Source organism: Petromyzon marinus, unplaced genomic scaffold (genome assembly GCF_048934315.1).
Source record: "Petromyzon marinus isolate PM22_M1 ecotype Great Lakes invasive population unplaced genomic scaffold, UKy_Petmar_22M1.pri1.0 PM_Scaffold_110, whole genome shotgun sequence".
NCBI lineage: Eukaryota > Metazoa > Chordata > Hyperoartia > Petromyzontiformes > Petromyzontidae > Petromyzon > Petromyzon marinus.
Genome location: NW_027423070.1, coordinates 242,962 through 267,500, shown reverse-complemented (window position 1 = coordinate 267,500; position 24,539 = coordinate 242,962). Strand labels below are relative to the sequence as shown.

General features: G+C 49.2%; 1 protein-coding gene across 1 annotated transcript in view; it reads right to left on the bottom strand.

Moving 5' to 3' along the window:
- Window positions 1–24,539, bottom strand: part of LOC116938316 (circadian locomoter output cycles protein kaput-like) — a 144,109-nt gene that overhangs the window by 28,860 nt on the left and 90,710 nt on the right. The window contains exons 11-13 of the mRNA XM_076063396.1: window positions 9,614–9,696; window positions 3,896–4,002; window positions 240–387 (exon numbers count right to left, since the gene is read on the bottom strand). Coding sequence (XP_075919511.1) covers window positions 240–387; window positions 3,896–4,002; window positions 9,614–9,696 — 338 coding nt within the window. The remainder of the gene's footprint in view (window positions 1–239; window positions 388–3,895; window positions 4,003–9,613; window positions 9,697–24,539) is intronic.

Sequence of the window (24,539 nt, the reverse complement as noted above, 5' to 3'; positions counted from 1 at the left end):
GTGGGTGAGTGGCTGTGCCCTGCTCACCTGACCACAGTGTGACGACACACGATGAACTCAGGCTTGGAGTTCCACATGTTGTAGGTGATGTAGTGCTGTGTCTGCAGCCAGATCCACTGGGTGAGTGAGTGGGTGAGTGAGTGGGTGAGTGAGTGGGTGAGTGAGTGGGTGAGTGGTTGAGTGAGTGAGTGAGTGGGTGAGTGAGTGGGTGAGTGGGTGAGTGGCTGTGCCCTGCTCACCTGACCACGGTGTGACGACACACGATGAACTCAGGCTTGGAGTTCCACATGTTGTAGGTGATGTAGTGCTGTGTCTGCAGCCAGATCCACTGTTGACCCTTCGTCAGGAAGCGGTAGTGGCACGACTTGCCCTTACCAAACTGCATCACTGCACACACACACAGTTAGACACACAGTTAGACACACACAGTTAGACACACAGTTAGACACACACACAGTTAGACACACACACAGACACACACAGACACACACACACAGTTAGACACACAGTTAGACACACACAGTTAGACACACACAGTTAGACACACACAGTTAGACACATACACACACAGACACACACAGTTAGACACACAGTTAGACACACACACACAGTTAGACACATACACACACACACACACAGTTAGACACACAGTTAGACACACACACAGTTAGACACATACACACACACACACACAGTTAGACACACACAGTTAGACACACACACAGTTAGACACACACACAGACACACACACAGTGACACACACACACAGACACGCACACACAGACACACACACACAGTTAGACACAAAACAAAGATAACAACAAAGATCCCCCATATAGCCTTAACAGACTTTAGGGGCAAGTGCTGTAAGCGAGCACCTATGAAGGCCGGAACGGTACACGAGGGGGTGGGTGGCCAGCACCACGCCCGACCGCCTTTGTCTCCCTAGTGACGATGTTTACACACCGCACCAGGTACTCATTTGAGGCTGAGTCGACCTAGGGGAGGCCCGGGATCGGTCTCAGATAATCGTCACTGGTGTTGGCCGTGAGCGGGAATCGAACCCGTGTCGCTGGGTTCATAGCGCAGCGTAGCGCTAACCGCTACACTACCGCTCCCCACAGAGAGACACACACACATACACACACACAGACACACACACAGTTAGACACACACACAGACGCACACACACAGTGACACACACACAGACACACAGACACACACACACAGAGACACACACACACAGACACACACACACAGACACACACACACAGACACACACACACAGACACACAGACACACACACACACACAGACACACACAGACACAGACACACACACACACACAGACACACACACAGATACACAGACACACACACACAGTGACACACACACACAGTTATACACACAGACACACACAGACACACACACAGACACACGCACAGAGACACACACACAGACACACACACAGACACACACACAGACACACACAAACAGACACACACACAGACACACAGTTAGACACACACAGACACACACACAGACACACACACAGACACACACACAGTTAGACACACACACAGAGACACACACACACACAGACACACACAGACACACACAGACACACACACACAGACACACACAGACACACACACAGACACACAGACACACACACACAGACACACACACAGACACACACAGTTAGACACACACACAGACACACACACACAGTTAGACACACAGTTAGACACACACACAGTTAGACACACACACAGTTAGACACACAGTTAGACACACACACAGTTAGACACACACACAGACACACAGACACACATAGACACAGTGACACACACACAGACACACACACACAGACAAACACACAGTTAGACACACACACACAGACACACACACAGATACACAGACACACACACACAGTGACACACACACACAGTTATACACACAGACACACACAGACACACACAGACACACACACAGACACACGCACAGAGACACACACACAGACACACACACAGACACACACAAACAGACACACACACAGACACACAGTTAGACACACACAGACACACACACAGACACACACACAGACACACACACAGTTAGACACACACACAGACACACACAGACACACACAGACACACACAGACACACACACACAGACACACACAGACACACACACAGACACACAGACACACACACACAGACACACACACAGACACACACAGTTAGACACACACACAGACACACACACACAGTTAGACACACAGTTAGACACACACACAGTTAGACACACACACAGTTAGACACACAGTTAGACACACACACAGTTAGACACACACACAGACACACACAGACACACATAGACACAGTGACACACACACAGACACACACACACAGACAAACACACAGTTAGACACACACACACAGACACACACACAGTTAGACACACACAGACACACACACAGATACACACACAAACAAACAACAAAGATCCCCCGTATAGCCTTAACAGACTGTAGGGGTAAGTGCCGTTAGCGAGCACCTATGAAGGCCGGAACGGTACACGAGGGGGTGGGTGGCCAGCACCACGCCCGACCGCCTTTGTCTCCCCAGTGGCGATGTTTACACACCGCACCAGGTACTCATTTGAGGCTGAGTCGACCTAGGGGAGGCCCGGGACCGGTTCAGATAATCGTCACTGGTGTTGGCCGTGAGCGGGAATCGAACCTGGGTCGCCAGGTTCATAGCGCAGCGTAGCGCTAACCGCTACACTATCGCTCCTCACAGTGACACAGACACACTCACCCACCCACTCACCCACTCACTCACCCACTCACTCACTCACCCACTCACTCACCCACGCACTCATCCACCCACCTACCCACCCACCCACTCACCCACTCACTCACTCACCCACTCACCCACCCACCCACTCACCCACTCACCCCCCCACTCACCCACCCACCCACTCAACCACCAACTCACTCACCCACTCACTCACTCAACCACTCACTCACTCACCCACCCACTCACTCAAACACCCACTCACTCACCCACCCCCCCACTCACCCACCCCCCCACTCACCCACCCACCTACCCACCCACTCACCCACCCACCTACCCACTTACTCACCCACTCACTCACTCACCCACTCACTCACCCACCCACTCACCCACCCACTTACTCACCCACTCACTCACTCACTCACCCACTCACTCACTCACCACCCACTTACTCACTCACCTACCCACCCACCCACCTACCCACCCACCTACAAACCCACCCACCCACTCACTCACCCACTCACTCCCTCAACCACTCACCCACTCACCCACTCACTCACTCACTCACCCACCCACTCACTCACCCACCCACCCACCTACCCACCCACCCACTTACCCACCCACCCGCCCACGCACCGCTGCCCACTCACTCGCTCACCCACTCACCCACTCACTCACCCACTCACTCACTCACCCACTCACTCACCCACTCACTCACCCACCCACCCACCCTTGACCCACTCACTCACTCACCTACTCACTCACCCACCCACCTACCCACCCACCCACATACGCACCCACCCACCCACCTACCCACCCACCCACCCTTCACCCACTCACTCACCCACCCACTCACTCACTCACCCACCCACCCAGCCACCTACGCACTCACCCACTCACTCACTCACCCACCCACCCACCCACCTACGCACCCACCCACCCACCTACCCACCCACCCACCTACCCACCCACCCACCTACGCACCCACCCACCCACCTACGCACCCACCCACCCACCTACGCACCCACCCACCCACCTACCCACCCACCCACCTACCCACCCACCCACCCGCCCACGCACCACTGCCCACTCACGGTGCTCGTGACAGTGAGCGAGGCTCTCAAGGTCGTCCACGTGGTAATAGTCGTAGCCAGAGGTGCCCAGCACCTCAAAGGGCAGGTAGCCGATGATGGGTGGAGCCCTGTGACACAGTGACACACTCACACAGTGACACACTCACACAGTGACACACTCACACAGTGACACACTCACACAGTGACACACTCACACAGTGACACAGTGAAACAGTGACACAGTGACACACTCACACAGTGACACACTCACACAGTGACACACTCACACAGTGACACACTCACACAGTGACACAGTGACACAGAGACACACAGTGATACAAAGTGACACAGTGAGTGAGGCTCTCAAGGTCGTCCACGTGGTAATAGTCGTAGCCAGAGGTGCCCAGCACCTCAAAGGGCAGGTAGCCGATGATGGGTGGAGCCCTGTGACACACTCACACAGTGACACACTCACACAGTGACACAATCACACAGTGACACAGTGACACAGTGAGACACTCACACAGTGACACACTCACACACTCACACAGTGACACACTCACACAGAGACACACTCACACAGTGACACACTCACACAGTGACACACTCACACAGTGACACAGAGACACACTCACACAGTGACACAGTGACACAGAGACACAGAGACACACTCACACAGTGACACAGTGACACAGTGACACACTCACACAGTGACACAGTGACACACTCACACAGTGACACACTCACACAGTGACACACTCACACAGTGACACAGTGACACACTCACACAGTGACACACTCACACAGTGACACACTCACACAGTGACACAGTGACACACTCACACAGTGACACACTCACACAGTGACACACTCACACAGTGACACACTCACACACTCACACAGTGACACAGTGACACAGTGACACACTCACACAGTGACACAGTGACACACTCACACAGTGACACAGTGACACAGTGACACACTCACACAGTGACACACTCACACAGTGACACAGTGACACAGGGACACAGTGACACAGAGACACAGAGACACAGTGACACACTCACACAGTGACACAGTGACACACTCACACAGTGACACAATCACACAGTGACACACTCACACAGTGACACAGTGACACAGAGACACAGTGACACAGTGACACACTCACACAGTGACACAGTGACACAGAGACACAGTGACACACTCACACAGTGACACACTCACACAGTGACACAGTGACACACTCACACAGTGACACAGTGACACACTCACACAGTGACACACAGACACAGAGACACAGTGACACACTCACACAGTGACACAATCACACAGTGACACACTCACACAGTGACACAGTGACACAGAGACACAGAGACACACTCACACAGTGACACACTCACACAGTGACACACACACAGTGACACAGTGACACACTCACACAGTGACACAGTGACGCACTCACACAGTGACACACACACAGTGACACACTCACACAGTGACACACACACAGTGACACAGTGACACACTCACACAATGACACAGTGACACACTCACACAGTGACACACTCACACAGTGACACAGTGACACAAAGACACACTCACACAGTGACACAGTGACACACTCACACAGTGACACACTCACACAGTGACACACTCACACAGTGACACAGAGACACAGTGACACACTCACACAGTGACACAGTGACACAGAGACACAGAGACACACTCACACAGTGACACAGAGAGACAGTGACACAGAGACACACTCACACAGTGACACACTCACACAGTGACACACTCACACAGTGACACACTCACACAGTGACACACTCACACAGTGAGACACTCACACAGTGAGACACTCACACAGTGACACACTCACACAGTGACACAGTGACACAGAGACACAGTGACACAGAGACACAGAGACACAGTGACACACTCACACAGTGACACAGTGACACACTCACACAGTGACACAATCACACAGTGACACACACAGTGACACAGTGACACAGAGACACAGTGACACACTCACACAGTGACACACTCACACAGTGACACAGTGACACACTCACACAGTGACACAGTGACACACTCACACAGTGACACACAGACACAGAGACACAGTGACACACTCACACAGTGACACAGTGACACACACAGTGACACACTCACACAGTGACACAGTGACACACTCACACAGTGACACACAGTGACACACTCACACAGTGACACACTCACACACTCACACACTCACACAGTGACACACTCACACAGTGACACACTCACACAGTGACACACTCACACAGTGACACAATGACACACTCACACAGTGACACACTCATACAGTGACACAAAGACACAGTGACACACTCACACAGTGACACAGTGACACACACAGTGACACACTCACACAGTGACACACTCACACAGTGATACAGTGACATACGCACACAGTGACACAGTGACACACTCACACAGTGACACACTCACACAGTGACACAGTGACACAGTGACACACTCACACAGTGACACACTCACACAGTGACACAGTGACACACACAGTGACACACTCACACAGTGACACACTCACACAGAGACACAGTCACACAGTGACACAGTGATACAGTGACACAGTGACACAGACACACAGTGACACACTCACACAGTGACACACTCACACAGTGACACACTCACACAGTGACACAGAGACACAGTGACACAGAGAGACACAGAGACACAGTCACACAGAGACACAGTGACACAGTGTCACTGTGTGAATGTGTCTCTCTGTCTCTGTGTCACTGTGTCTCTGTGTCACTGTGTCTCTGTGTCATTGTGTCTCTGTGTCACTGTCTCTCTGTGTCACTGTGTCTCTGTGTCACTGTGTCTCTGTGTCTCTGTGTCACTGTGTCTCTGTGTCTGTGTGACTGTGTCTCTGTGTCTCTGTGTCACTGTGTCTCTGTGTCTCTGTGTGACTGTGTCTCTGTGTCACTGTGTCTCTGTGTCACTGTCTCTCTGTGTCACTGTGTCTCTGTGTCACTGTGTCTCTGTGTCTCTGTGTCACTGTGTCTCTGTGTCTATGTGTGACTGTGTCTCTGTGTCTCTGTGTCTCTGTGTCACTGTGTCTCTGTGTCTCTGTGTGACTGTGTCTCTGTGTCTCTGTGTCTCCGTGTGACTGTGTCACTGTGTTTCTGTGTCACTGTGTCTACGTGTCTACGTGTCTCCGTGTCTCTGTGTCTCTGTGTCTCACTGTGTCTCTGTGTCTCTGTGTCTCTGTCTCCGTGTCTCCGTGTCTCTGTGTCTCTGTGTCTCACTGTGTCTCTGTGTCTCTGTGTCTCCGTGTCTCTGTGTCTCACTGTGTCTCTGTGTCTCTGTAGCCGTGTCTCCGTGTCCCCGTGTGACTGTATTTGTCTCCGTGTCTCCGTGTCTCCGTGTCACTGTGTCTCTGTGTCTCTGTAGCCGTGTCTCCGTGTCCCCGTGTGACTGTATTTGTCTCCGTGTCTCCGTGTCTCCGTGTCACTGTGTCTCTGTGTCTCTGTGTCTCTGTAGCCGTGTCTCCGTGTGACTGTGTCTGTCTCCGTGTCTCTGTCTCCGTGTCTCTGTGTCTGTCTCCGTGTCTCTGTCTCCGTGTCTCTGTGTCTGTCTCCATGTCTCTGTGTCCCCGTGTCTCTGTGTCTCTGTGTCTACGTGTCTCCGTGTCTCTGTGTCTCTGTGTCTCCGTGTCTCACTGTGTCTCACTGTGTCTCACTGTGTCTCTGTGTCTCCGTGTCTCTGTGTGACTGTGTCTGTCTCCGTGTCTCTGTCTCTGTGTCTCTGTGTCTGTCTCCGTGTCTCTGTGTCTCTGTCTCCGTGTCTCTGTGTCACTGTGTCTCTGTGTCTCACTGTGTCTCTGTGTTTACGTGTCTCCGTGTCTCTGTGTCTCCGTGTCTCACTGTGTCTCACTGTGTCTCACTGTGTCTCTGTGTCTCCGTGTCTCTGTGTGACTGTGTCTGTCTCCGTGTCTCTGTCTCTGTGTCTCTGTGTCTGTCTCCGTGTCTCTGTGTCTCTGTCTCCGTGTCTCTGTGTCACTGTGTCTCTGTGTCTCACTGTGTCTCTGTGTCTCTGTGTCTCTCTGTCACTGTGTCTCTGTGTCTCTGTGTCACTGTGTCTCTCTGTCACTGTGTCTCTGTGTCTCTGTGTCTCACTGTGTCTCTGTGTCTTGGTGTCTCTGTAGCCGTGTCTCCGTGTCTCCGTGTCTCTGTCTCCGTGTCTCTGTGTCTGTCTCCGTGTCTCCGTGTGACTGTGTCTGTCTCCGTGTCTCCGTGTCTCCGTGTCTCCGTGTCTCTGTGTCACTGTGTCTCCGTGTCTCTGTCTCCGTGTCTCTGTGTCTGTCTCCGTGTCTCTGTCTCCGTGTCTCTGTGTCTGTCTCCGTGTCTCTGTCTCCGTGTCTCTGTGTCTCTGTGTCTCACTGTGTCTCTGTGTCTCTGTCTCCGTGTCTCTGTGTCTCTGTCTCCGTGTCTCTGTGTGACTGTGTCTCTGTGTCTCTGTCTCCGTGTCTCTGTGTCTCTGTGTCTCTGTGTCACTGTGTCACTGTGTCTCTGTGTCTCTGTGTCACTGTGTCTCTGTGTCTCTGTTTCACTGTGTCTCTGTGTGAGTGTGTCTCTGTGTCTCTGTGTCTCTCTGTCACTGTGTCTCTCTGTCACTGTGTCTCTGTGTCTCTGTGTCTCTCTGTCTCTGTGTCTCTGTGTCACTGTGTCTCTGTGTCTCTGTGTGTCTGTGTCTCTGTGTCTCTGTGTCACTGTGTCTCTGTGTAACTGTGTCTCTGTGTGAGTGTGTCTCTGTGTCTCTGTGTCTCTGTGTCACTGTGTCTCTCTGTCACTGTGTCTCTGTATCTCTGTGTCTCTGTGTCTCACTGTGTCTCTGTGTCTTGGTGTCTCTGTAGCCGTGTCTCCGTGTCTCCGTGTGACTGTGTCTGTCTCCGTGTCTCTGTCTCCGTGTCTCTGTCTCCGTGTCTCTGTGTCTCACTGTGTCTCAGTGTCTCTGTGTCTCTGTAGCCGTGTCTCCGTGTGACTGTGTCTGTCTCTGTGTCTCTGTGTCTCACTGTGTCTCTGTGTCTCTCTGTCACTGTGTCTCTGTTTCTCTGTGTCTCTGTGTCTCCGTGTCTCTGTCTCCGTGTCTCTGTCTCCGTGTCTTTGTGTCTCACTGTGTCTCTGTGTCTCTGTAGCCGTGTCTCCGTGTGACTGTGTCTGTCTCTGTGTCTCTGTGTCTCACTGTGTCTCCGTGTCTCTCTGTCACTGTGTCTCTCTGTCACTGTGTCTCTGTTTCTCTGTGTCTCTGTGTCCCCGTGTCTCTGTGTCTACGTGTCTCTGTGTCTGTCTCCGTGTCTCTGTGTGACTGTCTGTCTCCGTGTCTCTGTCTCCGTGTCTCCGTGTCTCCGTGTCTCTGTGTCTCTGTCTCCGTGTCTCTGTGTCTGTCTCCGTGTCTCCGTGTCTCTGTGTCTGTCTCCGTGTCTCTGTGTCTGTCTCCGTGTCTCCGTGTCTCTGTGTCTGTCTCCGTGTCTCTGTGTCTGTCTCCGTGTCTCTGTGTGACTGTGTCTGTCTCCGTGTCTCTGTCTCCGTGTCTCTGTCTCCGTGTCTCTGTGTCTCACTGTGTCTCTGTGTCTCTGTGTCTGTCTCTGTGTGACTGTGTCTGTCTCCGTGTCTCTGTGTGACTGTGTCTCTGTGTCTCCGTGTCTCCGTGTCTCTGTGTGACCTGTGATCCAGGAAGAGGAACTTCCACTCCAGGCTGTGGCGGGAGGTGAACTCTTCACTGGGCTCCTCCACCACACACAGCTCCTGTACAACAACAACATTCACAACAACAACAACATTCACAACAACAACAACATTCACAACAACAACCACCACGCACAGCTCCTGTACAACAACAACAACATTCACAACAACATCAACAACAACAACATTCACAACAACATTCACAACAACAACAACCACCACGCACAGCTCCTGTACAACAACAACAACAACAACATTCACAACAACAACATCAACAACATCAACAACAACAACATTCACAACAACAACCACCACACACAGCTCCTGTACAACAACAACAACATCATCAACAACATTCACAACATTCACAACAACAACCACCACACACAGCTCCTGCACAACAACAACAACATCATCAACAACAACAACATCAACAACATTCACAACAACAACCACCACACACAGCTCCTGCACAACAACAACAACATTCACAACAACAACAACAACAACATTCACAACAACAACCACCACACACAGCTCCAGCACAACAACAACAACATCAACAACAACAACCACAACAACCACAACAACAACAACATTCACAACAACAACAACATTCACAACAACAACCACCACGCACAGCTCCTGTACAACAACAACATTCACAACAACAACAACATTCACAACAACAACAACATTCACAACAACAACAACAACAACATTCACAACAACAACATTCACAACAACATTCACAACAACATTCACAACAACAAAAACAACATTCACAACAACAACAACATCAACATTCACAACAACAACCACCACGCACAGCTCCTGCACAACAACAACAACAACATCAACAACATTCACAACAACAACAACAACTTTCACAACAACAACCACCACGCACAGCTCCTGTACAACAACAACATTCACAACAACATTCACAACAACAACAACAACATTCACAACAACAACCACCACACACAGCTCCTGCACAACAACAACAACAACATCATCAACAACAACAACATCAACAACATTCACAACAACAACCACCACGCACAGCTCCTGTACAACAACAACATCAACAACAACAACAACATTCACAACAACAACCACCACACACAGCTCCTGCACAACAACAACAACATCATCAACAACAACATCAACAACATTCACAACAACAACCACCACACACAGCTCCTGCACAACAACAACATTCACAACAACAACAACAACATTCATAACAACAACCACCACACACAGCTCCAGCACAACAACAACAACAACAACATCAACAACAACAACAACCACAACAACCACAACAACAACAACATTCACAACAACAACAACATTCACAACAACAACCACCACGCACAGCTCCTGTACAACAACAACATTCACAACAACAACATTCACAACAACAACAACATTCACAACAACAACAACAACAACATCAACAACAACAACATTCACAACAACAACATTCACAACAACATTCACAACAACATTCACAACAACAACATTCACAACAACAACAACATCAACATTCACAACAACAACCACCACGCACAGCTCCTGCACAACAACAACAACAACATCAACAACAACAACAACATCAACAACATTCACAACAACAACCACCACACACAGCTCCTGCACAACATCAACAACAACATCAACAACAACAACAACAACATTCACAACAACAACAACATTCACAACAACAACCACCACACACAGCTCCTGCACAACATCAACAACAACATCAACAACAACATTCACAACAACAACCACCACACACAGCTCCTGCACAACATCAACAACAACATTCACACCAACAACATTCACAACAACAACATTCACAACAACAACAACAACATTCACAACAACAACATTCACAAAACAACCACCACACACAGCTCCTGCACAACAACAACAACATCAACATCAACAACAACATTCACAACAACAACCACCACACACAGCTCCTGTACAACATCAACAACAACATCAACAACATTCACAACAACAACAACAACATCAACAACAACAACAACATTCACAACAACAACAACATCAACAACAACAACATTCACAACAACAACCACCACACACAGCTCCTGTACAACAACAACATTCACAACAACAACAACAACAACCACCACACACAGCTCCTGCACCACAACAACAACAACAACAACATTCACAACAACAACATTCACAACAACAACCACCACACACAGCTCCTGCACAACAACAACAACATCAACAACAACAACAACAACATTCACAATAACAACATTCACAACAACACCCACCACACACAGCTCCTGCACAACAACAACAACATTCACAACAACAACAACATTCACAACAACAACATTCACAACAACAACCACGTCAACAACAACAACATTCACAACAACAACAACATTCACAACCACAACAACAACATTCACAACATTCACAACAACAACCACCACGTCAACAACAACCACGTCAACAACAACCACCACGCACAGCTCCTGCACCACAACAACAACAACAACATTCACAACAACAAAATTCACAACAACAACAACCATGTCAACAACAACAACAACAACCACAACAACAACAACAACCACAACAACAACCACAACAACAAGAGATGTTCTAGTAGGGGTAGAGATGTTCCAGTAGGGGTGGAGATGTTCTAGTAGGGGTGGAGATGTTCCAGTAGGGGTGGAGATGTTCTAGTAGGGGTGGAGATGTTCTAGTGGGGGTAGAGATGTTCCAGTAGGGGTAGAGATGTTCTAGTAGGGGTGGAGATGTTCTAGTAGGGGTGGAGATGTTCTAGTAGGGGTGGAGATGTTCCAGTAGGGGTAGAGATGTTCCAGTAGGGGTAGAGATGTTCCAGTAGGGGTAGAGATGTTCTAGTAGGGGTAGAGATGTTCTAGTAGGGGTGGAGATGTTCCAGTAGGGGTAAAGATGTTCTAGTAGGGGTAGAGATGTTCTAGTAGGGGTAGAGATGTTCTAGTAGGGGTGGAGATGTTCTAGTAGGGGGTAGAGATGTTCTAGTAGGGGTAGAGATGTTCCAGTAGAGGTGGAGATGTTCTAGTAGGGGTGGAGATGTTCCAGGAGGGGTGGAGATGTTCTAGTAGGGGTGGAGATGTTCTAGTAGGGGTGGAGATGTTCTAATAGGGGTGGAGATGTTCCAGTAGGGGTAGAGATGTTCTACTAGGTGTAGAGATGTTCCAGTAGGGGTAGAGATGTTCCAGTAGGGGTAGAGATGTTCTAGTAGGGGTAGAGATGTTCTAGTAGGGGTGGAGATGTTCTAGTAGGGTTGGAGATGTTCTAGTAGGGTGGAAATGTTCTAGTAGGGGTGGAGATGTTCTAGTAGGGGTGGAGATGTTCCAGTAGGGGTAGAGATGTTCTAGTAGGGGTAGAGATGTTCCAGTAGGGGTGGAGATGTTCTAGTAGGGGTGGAGATGTTCTAGTAGGGGTAGAGATGTTCTAGTAGGGGTAGAGATGTTCTAATAGGGGTGGAGATGTTCTAGTAGGGTGGAGATGTTCTAGTAGGGGTGGAGATGTTCTAGTATGGATGGAGATGTTCCAGTAGGGGTAGAGATGTTCTAGTAGGGGTAGAGATGTTCCAGTAGGGGTGGAGATGTTCCAGTAGGGGTGGAGATGTTCTAGTAGGGGTAGAGATGTTCTAGTAGGGGTAGAGATGTTCTAGTAGGGGTAGAGATGTTCTAGTAGGGGTGGAGATGTTCCAGTAGGGGTAGAGATGTTCTAGTAGGGGTGGAGATGTTCTAGTAGGGGTAGAGATGTTCCAGTAGGGGTAGAGATGTTCTAGTAGGGGTAGAGATGTTCCAGTAGGGGTGGAGATGTTCTAGTAGGGGTGGAGATGTTCCAGTAGGGGTGGAGATGTTCTAGTAGGGGTGGAGATGTTCCAGTAGGGGTAGAGATATTCTAGTAGGGGTGGAGATGTTCTAGTAGGGGTAGAGATGTTCCAATAGGGGTGGAGATGTTCTAGTAGGGGTGGAGATGTTCTAGTAGGGGTAGAGATGTTCTAGTAAGGGTGGAGATGTTCTAGTAGGGGTAGATATGTTCTAGTGGGGGTGGAGATGTTCCAGTAGGGGTAGAGATGTTCCAGTAGGGGTAGAGATGTTCCAGTAGGGTAGAGATGTTCCAGTAGGGGTGGAGATGTTCTAGTAGGGGTAGAGATGTTCTAGTAGGGGTGGAGATGTTCCACTAGGGGTAGAGATGTTCCAGTAGGGGTAGAGATGTTCTAGTAGGGGTAGAGATGTTCCAGTAGGGGTAGAGATGTTCCAGTAGGGTAGAGATGTTCCAGTAGGGGTGGAGATGTTCTAGTAGGGTGGAAATGTTCTAGTAGGGGGGGAGATGTTCTAGTAGGGGTGGAGATGTTCCAGTAGGGGTAGAGATGTTCTAGTAGGGGTAGAGATGTTCCAGTAGGAGTGGAGATGTTCTAGTAGGGGTGGAGATGTTCTAGTAGGGGTAGAGATGTTCTAGTAGGGGTAGAGATGTTCTAATAGGGGTGGAGATGTTCTAGTAGGGTGGAGATGTTCTAGTAGGGGTGGAGATGTTCTAGTATGGATGGAGATGTTCCAGTAGGGGTAGAGATGTTCTAGTAGGGGTAGAGATGTTCCAGTAGGGGTGGAGATGTTCCAGTAGGGGTGGAGATGTTCTAGTAGGGGTAGAGATGTTCTAGTAGGGGTAGAGATGTTCTAGTAGGGGTAGAGATGTTCTAGTAGGGGTAGAGATGTTCTAGTAGGGGTGGAGATGTTCCAGTAGGGGTAGAGATGTTCTAGTAGGGGTGGAGATGTTCTAGTAGGGGTAGAGATGTTCCAGTAGGGGTAGAGATGTTCTAGTAGGGGTAGAGATGTTCCAGTAGGGGTGGAGATGTTCTAGTAGGGGTGGAGATGTTCCAGTAGGGGTGGAGATGTTCTAGTAGGGGTAGAGATGTTCTAGTAGGGGTAGAGATGTTCTAGTAGGGGTAGAGATGTTCTAGTAGGGGTAGAGATGTTCTAGTAGGGGTGGAGATGTTCCAGTAGGGGTAGAGATATTCTAGTAGGGGTGGAGATGTTCTAGTAGGGGTAGAGATGTTCCAATAGGGGTGGAGATGTTCTAGTAGGGGTGGAGATGTTCTAGTAGGGGTAGAGATGTTCTAGTAGGGGTGGAGATGTTCTAGTAGGGGTAGATATGTTCTAGTAGGGGTGGAGATGTTCCAGTAGGGGTAGAGATGTTCTAGTAGGGGTAGAGATGTTCCAGTAGGGGTAGAGATGTTCCAGTAGGGTAGAGATGTTCCAGTAGGGGTGGAGATGTTCTAGTAGGGGTAGAGATGTTCTAGTAGGGGTGGAGACGTTCCACTAGGGGTAGAGATGTTCCAGTAGGGGTGGAGATGTTCTAGTAGGGGTGGACATGTTCCAATAGGGGTGGAGATGTTCCAGTAGGGGTAGAGATGTTCTAGAAGGGGTAGAGATGTTCCAGTAGGGGTAGAGATGTTCTAGTAGGGGTAGAGATGTTCTAGTAGGGGTAGAGATGTTCCAGTAGGGGTGGAGATGTTCTAGTAGGGGTGGAGATGTTCTAATAGGGGTGGAGATGTTCCAGTAGGGGTATAGATGTTCTAGTAGGGGTAGAGATGTTCCAGGAGGGGTGGAGATGTTCTAGTAGGGGTGGAGATGTTCTAGTAGGGGTGGAGATGTTCCAATAGGGGTTGGAGATGTTCCAGTAGGGGTAGAGATGTTCTAGTAGGGGTAGAGATGTTCCAGTAGGGGTAGAGATGTTCTAGTAGGGGTAGAGATGTTCCAGTAGGGGTGGAGATGTTCTAGTAGGGGTGGAGATGTTCCAGTAGGGGTGGAGATGTTCCAGTAGGGGTAGAGATCTTCTAGTAGGGGTAGAGATGTTCTAGTAGGGGTAGAGATGTTCTAGTAGGGGTGGAGATGTTCCAGTAGGGGTAGAGATGTTCTAGTAGGGGTGGAGATGTTCTAGTAGGGGTAGAGATGTTCCAGTATGGGTAGAGATGTTCTAGTAGGGGTAGAGATGTTCCAGTAGGGGTGGAGATGTTCTAGTAGGGGTGGAGATGTTCCAGTAGGGGTGGAGATGTTCTAGTAGGGGTAGAGATGTTCTAGTAGGGGTAGAGATGTTCTAGTAGGGGTAGAGATGTTCTAGTAGGGGTATAGATGTTCTAGTAGGGGTAGAGATGTTCTAGTAGGGGTGGAGATGTTCCAGTAGGGGTAGAGATGTTCTAGTAGGGGTGGAGATGTTCTAGTAGGGGTAGAGATATTCTGGCAGGGGTGGAGATGTTCTAGTAGGGGTAGAGATGTTCCAATAGGGGTTGGAGATGTTCCAGTAGGGGTAGAGATGTTCTAGTAGGGGTAGAGATGTTCCAGTAGGGGTAGAGATGTTCTAGTAGGGGTAGAGATGTTCCAGTAGGGGTGGAGATGTTCTAGTAGGGGTGTAGATGTTCTAGTAGGGGTGGAGATGTTCTAGTGGGGGTAGAGATGTTCCAGTAGGGGTAGAGATGTTCTAGTAGGGGTGGAGATGTTCTAGTAGGGGTGGAGATGTTCTAGTCGGGGTGGAGATGTTCCAGTAGGGGTAGAGATGTTCCAGTAGGGGTAGAGATGTTCCAGTAGGGGTAGAGATGTTCTAGTAGGGGTAGAGATGTTCTAGTAGGGGTGGAGATGTTCCAGTAGGGGTAGAGATGTTCTACTAGGGGTAGAGATGTTCTAGTAGGGGTAGAGATGTTCTAGTAGGGGTGGAGATGTTCTAGTAGGGGGTAGAGATGTTCTAGTAGGGGTAGAGATGTTCCAGTAGAGGTGGAGATGTTCTAGTAGGGGTGGAGATGTTCCAGGAGGGGTGGAGATGTTCTAGTAGGGGTGGAGATGTTCTAGTAGGGGTGGAGATGTTCTAGTAGGGGTGGAGATGTTCCAGTAGGGGTAGAGATGTTCCAGTAGGGGTAGAGATGTTCTACTAGGGGTAGAGATTTTCCAGTAGGGGTAGAGATGTTCCAGTAGGGGTAGAGATGTTCTAGTAGGGGTAGAGATGTTCTAGTAGGGGTGGAGATGTTCTAGTAGGGGTGGAGATGTTCTAGTATGGTGGAGATGTTCTAGTAGGGGTGGAGATGTTCTAGTAGGGGTGGAGATGTTCCAGTAGGGGTAGAGATGTTCTAGTAGGGGTAGAGATGTTCCAGTAGGGGTGGAGATGTTCTAGTAGGGGTGGAGATGTTCTAGTAGGGGTAGAGATGTTCTAGTATGGGTAGAGATGTTCTAATAGGGGTGGAGATGTTCTAGTAGGGTGGAGATGTTCTAGTAGGGGTGGAGATGTTCTAGTATGGATGGAGATGTTCCAGTAGGGGTAGAGATGTTCTAGTAGGGGTAGAGATGTTCCAGTAGGGGTGGAGATGTTTTAGTAGGGGTAGAGATGTTCTACTAGGGGTGGAGATGTTCCAGTAGGGGTGGAGATGTTCCAGTAGGGGTAGACATGTTCCAGTAGGGGGTAGAGATGTTCCAGTAGGGGTAGAGATGTTCCAGTAGTGGTAGAGATGTTCCAGTAGGGGCAGAGATGTTCTAGTAGTGGTGGAGATGTTCCAGTAGGGGTAGAGATGTTCTAGTAGGGGTGGAGATGTTCCAGTAGGGGTGGAGATGTTCCAGTTGGGGTAGAGATGTTCTAGTAGGGGTAGAGATGTTCTAGTAGGGGTAGAGATGTTCTAGTAGGGGTGGAGATGTTCCAGTAGGGGTAGAGATGTTCCAGTATGGGTAGAGATGTTCTAGTAGGGGTAGAGATGTTCCAGTAGGGGTGGAGATGTTCTAGTAGGGGTGGAGATGTTCCAGTAGGGGTGGAGATGTTCTAGTAGGGGTAGAGATGTTCTAGTAGGGGAAGAGATGTTCTAGTAGGGGTAGAGATGTTCTAGTAGGGGTATAGATGTTCTAGTAGGGGTAGAGATGTTCTAGTATGGGTAGAGATGTTCTAATAGGGGTGGAGATGTTCTAGTATGGTGGAGATGTTCTAGTAGGGGTGGAGATGTTCTAGTATGGATGGAGATGTTCCAGTAGGGGTAGAGATGTTCTAGTAGGGGTAGAGATGTTCCAGTAGGGGTGGAGATGTTTTAGTAGGGGTAGAGATGTTCTACTAGGGGTGGAGATGTTCCAGTAGGGGTGGAGATGTTCCAGTAGGGGTAGACATGTTCCAGTAGGGGGTAGAGATGTTCCAGTAGGGGTAGAGATGTTCCAGTAGTGGTAGAGATGTTCCAGTAGGGGCAGAGATGTTCTAGTAGTGGTGGAGATGTTCCAGTAGGGGTAGAGATGTTCTAGTAGGGGTGGAGATGTTCCAGTAGGGGTGGAGATGTTCCAGTTGGGGTAGAGATGTTCTAGTAGGGGTAGAGATGTTCTAGTAGGGGTAGAGATGTTCTAGTAGGGGTGGAGATGTTCCAGTAGGGGTAGAGATGTTCCAGTATGGGTAGAGATGTTCTAGTAGGGGTAGAGATGTTCCAGTAGGGGTGGAGATGTTCTAGTAGGGGTGGAGATGTTCCAGTAGGGGTGGAGATGTTCTAGTAGGGGTAGAGATGTTCTAGTAGGGGAAGAGATGTTCTAGTAGGGGTAGAGATGTTCTAGTAGGGGTATAGATGTTCTAGTAGGGGTAGAGATGTTCTAGTAGGGGTGGAGATGTTCCAGTAGGGGTAGAGATGTTCTAGTAGGGGTGGAGATGTTCTAGTAGGGGTAGAGATATTCTGGCAGGGGTGGAGATGTTCTAGTAGGGGTAGAGATGTTCCAATAGGGGTTGGAGATGTTCCAGTAGGGGTAGAGATGTTCTAGTAGGGGTAGAGATGTTCCAGTAGGGGTAGAGATGTTCTAGTAGGGGTAGAGATGTTCCAGTAGGGGTGGAGATGTTCTAGTAGGGGTGTAGATGTTCTAGTAGGGGTGGAGATGTTCTAGTGGGGGTAGAGATGTTCCAGTAGGGGTAGAGATGTTCTAGTAGGGGTGGAGATGTTCTAGTAGGGGTGGAGATGTTCTAGTCGGGGTGGAGATGTTCCAGTAGGGGTAGAGATGTTCCAGTAGGGGTAGAGATGTTCCAGTAGGGGTAGAGATGTTCTAGTAGGGGTAGAGATGTTCTAGTAGGGGTGGAGATGTTCCAGTAGGGGTAGAGATGTTCTACTAGGGGTAGAGATGTTCTAGTAGGGGTAGAGATGTTCTAGTAGGGGTGGAGATGTTCTAGTAGGGGGTAGAGATGTTCTAGTAGGGGTAGAGATGTTCCAGTAGAGGTGGAGATGTTCTAGTAGGGGTGGAGATGTTCCAGGAGGGGTGGAGATGTTCTAGTAGGGGTGGAGATGTTCTAGTAGGGGTGGAGATGTTCTAGTAGGGGTGGAGATGTTCCAGTAGGGGTGGAGATGTTCTAGTAGGGGTGGAGATGTTCCAGGAGGGGTGGAGATGTTCTAGTAGGGGTGGAGATGTTCTAGTAGGGGTGGAGATGTTCTAGTAGGGGTAGAGATGTTCCAGTAGGGGTAGAGATGTTCTAGTAGGGGTAGAGATGTTCTAGTAGGGGTAGAGATGTTCTAGTAGGGGTAGAGATGTTCTAGTAGGGGTATAGATGTTCTAGTAGGGGTAGAGATGTTCTAGTAGGGGTGGAGATGTTCCAGTAGGGGTAGAGATGTTCTAGTAGGGGTGGAGATGTTCTAGTAGGGGTAGAGATATTCTGGCAGGGGTGGAGATGTTCTAGTAGGGGTAGAGATGTTCCAATAGGGGTTGGAGATGTTCCAGTAGGGGTAGAGATGTTCTAGTAGGGGTAGAGATGTTCCAGTAGGGGTAGAGATGTTCTAGTAGGGGTAGAGATGTTCCAGTAGGGGTGGAGATGTTCTAGTAGGGGTGTAGATGTTCTAGTAGGGGTGGAGATGTTCTAGTGGGGGTAGAGATGTTCCAGTAGGGGTAGAGATGTTCTAGTAGGGGTGGAGATGTTCTAGTAGGGGTGGAGATGTTCTAGTCGGGGTGGAGATGTTCCAGTAGGGGTAGAGATGTTCCAGTAGGGGTAGAGATGTTCCAGTAGGGGTAGAGATGTTCTAGTAGGGGTAGAGATGTTCTAGTAGGGGTGGAGATGTTCCAGTAGGGGTAGAGATGTTCTACTAGGGGTAGAGATGTTCTAGTAGGGGTAGAGATGTTCTAGTAGGGGTGGAGATGTTCTAGTAGGGGGTAGAGATGTTCTAGTAGGGGTAGAGATGTTCCAGTAGAGGTGGAGATGTTCTAGTAGGGGTGGAGATGTTCCAGGAGGGGTGGAGATGTTCTAGTAGGGGTGGAGATGTTCTAGTAGGGGTGGAGATGTTCTAGTAGGGGTGGAGATGTTCCAGTAGGGGTAGAGATGTTCCAGTAGGGGTAGAGATGTTCTACTAGGGGTAGAGATTTTCCAGTAGGGGTAGAGATGTTCCAGTAGGGGTAGAGATGTTCTAGTAGGGGTAGAGATGTTCTAGTAGGGGTGGAGATGTTCTAGTAGGGGTGGAGATGTTCTAGTATGGTGGAGATGTTCTAGTAGGGGTGGAGATGTTCTAGTAGGGGTGGAGATGTTCCAGTAGGGGTAGAGATGTTCTAGTAGGGGTAGAGATGTTCCAGTAGGGGTGGAGATGTTCTAGTAGGGGTGGAGATGTTCTAGTAGGGGTAGAGATGTTCTAGTATGGGTAGAGATGTTCTAATAGGGGTGGAGATGTTCTAGTAGGGTGGAGATGTTCTAGTAGGGGTGGAGATGTTCTAGTATGGATGGAGATGTTCCAGTAGGGGTAGAGATGTTCTAGTAGGGGTAGAGATGTTCCAGTAGGGGTGGAGATGTTTTAGTAGGGGTAGAGATGTTCTACTAGGGGTGGAGATGTTCCAGTAGGGGTGGAGATGTTCCAGTAGGGGTAGACATGTTCCAGTAGGGGGTAGAGATGTTCCAGTAGGGGTAGAGATGTTCCAGTAGTGGTAGAGATGTTCCAGTAGGGGCAGAGATGTTCTAGTAGTGGTGGAGATGTTCCAGTAGGGGTAGAGATGTTCTAGTAGGGGTGGAGATGTTCCAGTAGGGGTGGAGATGTTCCAGTTGGGGTAGAGATGTTCTAGTAGGGGTAGAGATGTTCTAGTAGGGGTAGAGATGTTCTAGTAGGGGTGGAGATGTTCCAGTAGGGGTAGAGATGTTCCAGTATGGGTAGAGATGTTCTAGTAGGGGTAGAGATGTTCCAGTAGGGGTGGAGATGTTCTAGTAGGGGTGGAGATGTTCCAGTAGGGGTGGAGATGTTCTAGTAGGGGTAGAGATGTTCTAGTAGGGGAAGAGATGTTCTAGTAGGGGTAGAGATGTTCTAGTAGGGGTATAGATGTTCTAGTAGGGGTAGAGATGTTCTAGTATGGGTAGAGATGTTCTAATAGGGGTGGAGATGTTCTAGTATGGTGGAGATGTTCTAGTAGGGGTGGAGATGTTCTAGTATGGATGGAGATGTTCCAGTAGGGGTAGAGATGTTCTAGTAGGGGTAGAGATGTTCCAGTAGGGGTGGAGATGTTTTAGTAGGGGTAGAGATGTTCTACTAGGGGTGGAGATGTTCCAGTAGGGGTGGAGATGTTCCAGTAGGGGTAGACATGTTCCAGTAGGGGGTAGAGATGTTCCAGTAGGGGTAGAGATGTTCCAGTAGTGGTAGAGATGTTCCAGTAGGGGCAGAGATGTTCTAGTAGTGGTGGAGATGTTCCAGTAGGGGTAGAGATGTTCTAGTAGGGGTGGAGATGTTCCAGTAGGGGTGGAGATGTTCCAGTTGGGGTAGAGATGTTCTAGTAGGGGTAGAGATGTTCTAGTAGGGGTAGAGATGTTCTAGTAGGGGTGGAGATGTTCCAGTAGGGGTAGAGATGTTCCAGTATGGGTAGAGATGTTCTAGTAGGGGTAGAGATGTTCCAGTAGGGGTGGAGATGTTCTAGTAGGGGTGGAGATGTTCCAGTAGGGGTGGAGATGTTCTAGTAGGGGTAGAGATGTTCTAGTAGGGGAAGAGATGTTCTAGTAGGGGTAGAGATGTTCTAGTAGGGGTATAGATGTTCTAGTAGGGGTAGAGATGTTCTAGTAGGGGTGGAGATGTTCCAGTAGGGGTAGAGATGTTCTAGTAGGGGTGGAGATGTTCTAGTAGGGGTAGAGATATTCTGGCAGGGGTGGAGATGTTCTAGTAGGGGTAGAGATGTTCCAATAGGGGTTGGAGATGTTCCAGTAGGGGTAGAGATGTTCTAGTAGGGGTAGAGATGTTCCAGTAGGGGTAGAGATGTTCTAGTAGGGGTAGAGATGTTCCAGTAGGGGTGGAGATGTTCTAGTAGGGGTGTAGATGTTCTAGTAGGGGTGGAGATGTTCTAGTGGGGGTAGAGATGTTCCAGTAGGGGTAGAGATGTTCTAGTAGGGGTGGAGATGTTCTAGTAGGGGTGGAGATGTTCTAGTCGGGGTGGAGATGTTCCAGTAGGGGTAGAGATGTTCCAGTAGGGGTAGAGATGTTCCAGTAGGGGTAGAGATGTTCTAGTAGGGGTAGAGATGTTCTAGTAGGGGTGGAGATGTTCCAGTAGGGGTAGAGATGTTCTACTAGGGGTAGAGATGTTCTAGTAGGGGTAGAGATGTTCTAGTAGGGGTGGAGATGTTCTAGTAGGGGGTAGAGATGTTCTAGTAGGGGTAGAGATGTTCCAGTAGAGGTGGAGATGTTCTAGTAGGGGTGGAGATGTTCCAGGAGGGGTGGAGATGTTCTAGTAGGGGTGGAGATGTTCTAGTAGGGGTGGAGATGTTCTAGTAGGGGTGGAGATGTTCCAGTAGGGGTAGAGATGTTCCAGTAGGGGTAGAGATGTTCTACTAGGGGTAGAGATTTTCCAGTAGGGGTAGAGATGTTCCAGTAGGGGTAGAGATGTTCTAGTAGGGGTAGAGATGTTCTAGTAGGGGTGGAGATGTTCTAGTAGGGGTGGAGATGTTCTAGTATGGTGGAGATGTTCTAGTAGGGGTGGAGATGTTCTAGTAGGGGTGGAGATGTTCCAGTAGGGGTAGAGATGTTCTAGTAGGGGTAGAGATGTTCCAGTAGGGGTGGAGATGTTCTAGTAGGGGTGGAGATGTTCTAGTAGGGGTAGAGATGTTCTAGTATGGGTAGAGATGTTCTAATAGGGGTGGAGATGTTCTAGTAGGGTGGAGATGTTCTAGTAGGGGTGGAGATGTTCTAGTATGGATGGAGATGTTCCAGTAGGGGTAGAGATGTTCTAGTAGGGGTAGAGATGTTCCAGTAGGGGTGGAGATGTTTTAGTAGGGGTAGAGATGTTCTACTAGGGGTGGAGATGTTCCAGTAGGGGTGGAGATGTTCCAGTAGGGGTAGACATGTTCCAGTAGGGGGTAGAGATGTTCCAGTAGGGGTAGAGATGTTCCAGTAGTGGTAGAGATGTTCCAGTAGGGGCAGAGATGTTCTAGTAGTGGTGGAGATGTTCCAGTAGGGGTAGAGATGTTCTAGTAGGGGTGGAGATGTTCCAGTAGGGGTGGAGATGTTCCAGTTGGGGTAGAGATGTTCTAGTAGGGGTAGAGATGTTCTAGTAGGGGTAGAGATGTTCTAGTAGGGGTGGAGATGTTCCAGTAGGGGTAGAGATGTTCCAGTATGGGTAGAGATGTTCTAGTAGGGGTAGAGATGTTCCAGTAGGGGTGGAGATGTTCTAGTAGGGGTGGAGATGTTCCAGTAGGGGTGGAGATGTTCTAGTAGGGGTAGAGATGTTCTAGTAGGGGAAGAGATGTTCTAGTAGGGGTAGAGATGTTCTAGTAGGGGTATAGATGTTCTAGTAGGGGTAGAGATGTTCTAGTATGGGTAGAGATGTTCTAATAGGGGTGGAGATGTTCTAGTACGGTGGAGATGTTCTAGTAGGGGTGGAGATGTTCTAGTATGGATGGAGATGTTCCAGTAGGGGTGGAGATGTTCCAGTAGGGGTAGACATGTTCCAGTAGGGGGTAGAGATGTTCCAGTAGGGGTAGAGATGTTCCAGTAGTGGTAGAGATGTTCCAGTAGGGGCAGAGATGTTCTAGTAGTGGTGGAGATGTTCCAGTAGGGGTAGAGATGTTCTAGTAGGGGTGGAGATGTTCCAGTAGGGGTGGAGATGTTCCAGTTGGGGTAGAGATGTTCTAGTAGGGGTAGAGATGTTCTAGTAGGGGTAGAGATGTTCTAGTAGGGGTGGAGATGTTCCAGTAGGGGTAGAGATGTTCCAGTATGGGTAGAGATGTTCTAGTAGGGGTAGAGATGTTCCAGTAGGGGTGGAGATGTTCTAGTAGGGGTGGAGATGTTCCAGTAGGGGTGGAGATGTTCTAGTAGGGGTAGAGATGTTCTAGTAGGGGAAGAGATGTTCTAGTAGGGGTAGAGATGTTCTAGTAGGGGTATAGATGTTCTAGTAGGGGTAGAGATGTTCTAGTAGGGGTGGAGATGTTCCAGTAGGGGTAGAGATGTTCTAGTAGGGGTGGAGATGTTCTAGTAGGGGTAGAGATATTCTGGCAGGGGTGGAGATGTTCTAGTAGGGGTAGAGATGTTCCAATAGGGGTTGGAGATGTTCCAGTAGGGGTAGAGATGTTCTAGTAGGGGTAGAGATGTTCCAGTAGGGGTAGAGATGTTCTAGTAGGGGTAGAGATGTTCCAGTAGGGGTGGAGATGTTCTAGTAGGGGTGTAGATGTTCTAGTAGGGGTGGAGATGTTCTAGTGGGGGTAGAGATGTTCCAGTAGGGGTAGAGATGTTCTAGTAGGGGTGGAGATGTTCTAGTAGGGGTGGAGATGTTCTAGTCGGGGTGGAGATGTTCCAGTAGGGGTAGAGATGTTCCAGTAGGGGTAGAGATGTTCCAGTAGGGGTAGAGATGTTCTAGTAGGGGTAGAGATGTTCTAGTAGGGGTGGAGATGTTCCAGTAGGGGTAGAGATGTTC